Source organism: Mixophyes fleayi, unplaced genomic scaffold, assembly GCF_038048845.1.
Source record: "Mixophyes fleayi isolate aMixFle1 unplaced genomic scaffold, aMixFle1.hap1 Scaffold_721, whole genome shotgun sequence".
Lineage (NCBI taxonomy): Eukaryota > Metazoa > Chordata > Amphibia > Anura > Limnodynastidae > Mixophyes > Mixophyes fleayi.
Genome location: NW_027448434.1, coordinates 1 through 5,000, shown reverse-complemented (window position 1 = coordinate 5,000; position 5,000 = coordinate 1). Strand labels below are relative to the sequence as shown.

Genomic DNA, 5,000 nt, shown 5'->3' with positions numbered 1-5,000 from the left:
GAGTGAACACCCCTCACTGCATTGCAAAATGAAATGATTTGGCGCATGTCGGTGCCAGAGTACTTTGCAAGCAATCAACAGATTTCATGTGTCACTATTACAATAACAAGTTTTGCTGTCCTTTGGAGACAAGTCAGTTAGTTTTGGCTGCAACCAAAGCTAGATTTATTTTCAAAAGCAATTGATTTTTTTTTCAAAGCCAGACCAAAGAACTGCTGAAAATTGAAACCAGTTTGTAAACCGCATATATTTTGGTTTCCAGATCATTTTCTTAGGTTCTCTGTTCTAAGCTTTCTTAAGAAAAATAATAATGTAATAATAATAATAACACTCACGCGCAGTTTAGCAGGAAATGTTTTTATCAGAAACTTGTAAATCATTTGTATCAGACCACAGAGAAAAATGTCTAAATGTAACATTAGTAAGAGGAAACCAGAAAACCATCTTGACTCAAGAACAACTGCTAGACGCTAACATGCTTATGTAGTGTTGTATCAAGCTAGGTGTTTACGTGTTCTTTCTGGAACTTGAAATAATGGTATAGTTTGGTGCTTAATGGGTTAAGAGTAGAGTTCCATGGACAGACGCCAGCTTCTAAATCGTCTGGCCTTCCATCAAATGGCATATTTTCAAACTCAAATTGATTTACTCTTCAGCACATAATATTCCCGCAAACTTTCCTTCCAATAATAGTGTTGTTTTGGACTTTTCACTTACATATATACGTACGTACATACATGTTATATGACCTAGCACAGTTGTGTTGCTAGTCTGTTTCTTTTTTTTATTAACAAGCTACAGACAATTCTTTGTTGCAACTACTTACAAGTTCAGGATATTAACAAATAGCGTGAAGAAAAGCGTTTTAGCTGTAGAGCTAATCCACTGAGAAGGGGACACTTGGCAACATCTGTTCACGGGAGGCAAGTGCAACTAAGTGGCACCCCATATTTACAATAACATTGGCTTATAGGAAGGAGCCAATAATTAGCTAATAGCTATGTCTTCCTGCAGGATTATTGTGGTTATTTACAATCTTGAAACCTTCATGTTACTGCTGGCAGAGGCCATTCAGACCAACTAAATAGCCACTAGCTTTACAGTATACTGTACATACCTCCTGATGTTTTAAATGGTCAAAGTGGAAAGTTTAAAAATTGCCGTAAGACACCTCCGTTGACTTCCAGATGTAAATTAGCATAAAACACAGCATTTTATATACATCTTGCACCAAAACTCTATATCACATAATAATAAACAGTGCGGATGTTAGAAAATGAACCAACATGTTTTTAAGCCAATGAAGAAGTCTATTATTAGAAACAAAACAGAAGACAAGGAGCATAGGGGATTGGTCAGAAAAATGGACAGTCAGGAGTACAGTATTATAGAAATGTGGTGACTTGCAGCTTAGGGGGTGGGGTTAACACTTCAGACCAATAAGTCTTATTGGTTTGCGGAGTCACACCCCTTGTTGCAAACAAATTCAACTGGTTAATACTATTAACCAATCAAACATTCTGGGGGCTGTAGCTACGCAAGTGGCTTTCTATTGGTCTGTGAGGTCACACCCCTTTTGGTATACCTATGGGGCTGATTAACACTATTGACCAGCCAAATATTCTGGGGGCTGTATCTCTGTAATGCTCTTAGTCACAGTAAATCCTGCTTCAGTGTGCAGTTCCTGCAGCTCAGTACCGGCCAACCATACACCTGCCCAACATTCCCTATGACCCAAAAGGACAATCAGCTCCTGTAGGAATTATTACTATAATATAATATAATATAATATGGTTCATTACAGAGTGCACCAATAGAAATACAATCCTTACCCTTCTCTCAGATTACATTTATTTTACCAGAGAAAAGTTGTTTAATATTTTTAAGTCTATGGACATGGATGATGAGTGTTTTCCAAGGCAATGTGCCCAACCACCATAATCATTTGCAGTGGGTTGTATGACTTGGTAGGTAAATATAAGGGGGAATGGAGACAAAGATTCAACTCAAATACAAGTAAGTGGAGACAGTCCACAAAATATTAAACTGTAAGGTAAATTGTGAAACTGTGTACATCTGCAATGCCATATGCCTTCTCCGTCTAACATTAGTACTGATATTATCTTCCTAATATGTTTGTATATGTACAGATGATTGTAAACCCTAATAATGTCATTTTCAAGGCTGCAAATTAATAAATGTAACATTACTATCAGCATTGTTGCGGGAGCGCGAATCATGCAAATGAATAAGTGTAATGTTATTAGGAACATTGCGGTGTGAATGTGACTTACGTAGGGTGAGAGATGTGTCTAAGCTTTTTGCTGCCTGAGTGAAATATTCTGTGGACAGTTAAAGATCAACAATAGGATTCCTTGAACTAATTCCCTACATTTTAATTACACCCCTTCCACAGTATTCCTGTATTCACATCTGCCTCTATCTATGACACTCTACTATCTATAACAGCGTGCAGATGTCATTAACATAATAAAATCTACAATTATACATAGGTTAATAAAAGTTGGTGGGATCATAGCCTGATAACCTCCTCAGTTCCACCATTCTGTATAACTGGGGGTCTTATGATATGAGATCTATCACACAATGGGGTGTAATGTAGGACAACACATTAGACCACTTGGGACTGTTTGTCTTATGCCCAGAACTAGATACATTTTACAGGGACAGAAAAACCAAAATGTATCCTTTGATCTGTTTTGCACTTTCCATTGGCCTTGTTCCTGCAGTCATATACCAATGCAGTGAAGAAATTCCCAGAAAATGCCCAGCAATATCATGTCCAAACTATGGCTACCATCTCTCTATCTGTTCAAGCAATGGTAAAGCAGCTTGTTCGTTTGAGCAAATTCCTACCCTTTGAACACACTGTCATGTGGCATGTTTCCCAATGCTGGATCAATGTAATAATGCGTGCACTGTAATTTTATTTACACCAATCATGTGGATTCTGCCTTTAATCTATTCCTGCATTTTTACGCATACTAAATGCTACACTGATTTCCTGATTTTGTTTATAGGTCTTAACTAGCATAAAATGTTTCTGGCACGAGCTGAGAGAATTAGAACATTATTCTACATTATGTTGCAGAGCTATGCCAGAAGTATTTACATATCACACTATAGGATCTTTTTACAAACTTGAAAGTACTTCTTCTCAAGTATGCAGCGTTCCCAGTGTTACCTCTGCAGTAATGACTTTGCCCCATATTCCTTTGCATAATGCAAAAAACAATGAGATTCTTCACGACTAGGAATGATAATGATGCACAGATCTTACAATTTCTGCGTCCTAGATACAGAGCAGGCGATCTGCAATTATGCAAGAAACAGTGAAGCATGTCTATCCCTGTATTACTAATCTGAAAGACTGTTTGTTTATAGGCCATATGCACAGCAAATACATTTACCATTTGCTGCCAGTAAAGTTCAACATTTACAACATCTAATACTACCACTAGTACTATTACTACTACTACTACTACTACTACTAATAATAATAATAATAATATAGGCCTAAGGGAAGCATGCTGTTTTACTGACTGAAACAAATGGACCAAGCTTTCAGGAAATTGCCTGAAAAAATAAAAGTAGCACAATTAGATATATAATAGATTATATTAGAGTGCTCTGAACACCTATACAGAACAGAGACACACATTTTTCTTAATTTGTATTTGTGTGAATGCAGGCTGTCAATTCACTTTCAATCAGTGGAATCACAGAGCACCTTTGGAAGGAAATTGGTGGAGGCGTCCATTTTGGGAGCCTGACAATGTACCAGTGACATCACTGAGGAAATTTGTCACAACCTAATAAATAATAGGTTGCACTATTTTTGGATTAGCCCACAAAATGGCTGCCGGCACAGTGTGTGCTATGACTAAGGGTGGCAGAACCCAAAATACATACGTTGTGTGAACGCTTGAATTCATAAATCAACATTTTCATACAAATAAGACGTTTGGAGTGACTATTTTACTTCTGGTTTTACATTGTGCACATTTACAGCTGAAAGCTGAAGCGCAAACTATCAATTTGTAGTTTGGAACATCAGGGAGTATATTTACTAAACGGCAGGTTTGAAAAAGTGGAGTTTTTGCCTATAGCAACCAAACATATTCTAGCTGTCATTTATTTAGTGCATTCTACAAAATGTAAGCTAGAATCTGATTGGTTGCTATAGGCAACATATCTACTTCTTCAAGCCCGCAGTTTAGTAAATCTTGCCCCATGTCTGAAAGGACAATGGTAATTCAACAGACAGACCTCAACAGTCTAGAAGATTTCATGTCAATTAATTAAACAATGCATGTAAAGTGTAAAATGGAGAAGACATGAAGTTTATGAGCCTATACTTTTAAATATTTTAAAATGCAATGTGTTAAGTGATCATTTTGTTCCTTCAAACTTTACATTGCAGTTTGTTGTTTTATAAAAGTATGAATGCAGAAGTGTTTTATTATTCACCAAATTTGTTTTTGAAGCAAAAGTTTAATATGATTAATTTGTGGTGTTTTTCCAATGATGTGGTTTATTGTAATCCCTAGATATGTACTGTAGTAGTTAGCTTGGCTATTACTGGTCACCCGATACTTCCTCCACATGTGTCACAGGTGGGTGAATTGAAGCGTATGAAGATAATTAGCCAACCAAAATACATTTTCCTCTTCTCTCAGACACCTCTGCTTTAGAAATGGTTGTACAGTCTGTCTGGAGGCCAATTCAATGTAGAGGTGGAATCAATTACATGTGATGTAGGGATTTGGTACTGTAATGAATGACATCTCCTCTCCTGTCTCTGCTAGCACTAAGCTGCAATGAAAACGATGGAGACCACCTGGACAGAGACCAACAGTACACCCCCAACCAGAAAACCAAACGCATGAGGACCTCTTTCAAACACCATCAGCTGCGGACAATGAAATCCTACTTTGCTATTAACCACAACCCAGACGCCAAGGACTTAAAGCAACTAG

The 5,000-nt window shown here is 37.3% G+C and overlaps 1 protein-coding gene across 1 annotated transcript in view; it reads left to right on the top strand.

Moving 5' to 3' along the window:
- Positions 1-4,997, top strand: part of LOC142135421 (LIM/homeobox protein Lhx2-like) — a gene marked incomplete at its 3' end in the record, with an annotated part of 21,019 nt that extends 16,022 nt beyond the window's left edge. The window contains exon 4 of the mRNA XM_075194606.1: positions 4,830-4,997. Within this exon, the coding sequence (XP_075050707.1) occupies positions 4,830-4,997 (168 nt within the window). The remainder of the gene's footprint in view (positions 1-4,829) is intronic.
- Between the last annotated feature and the right edge of the window lie 3 nt (positions 4,998-5,000).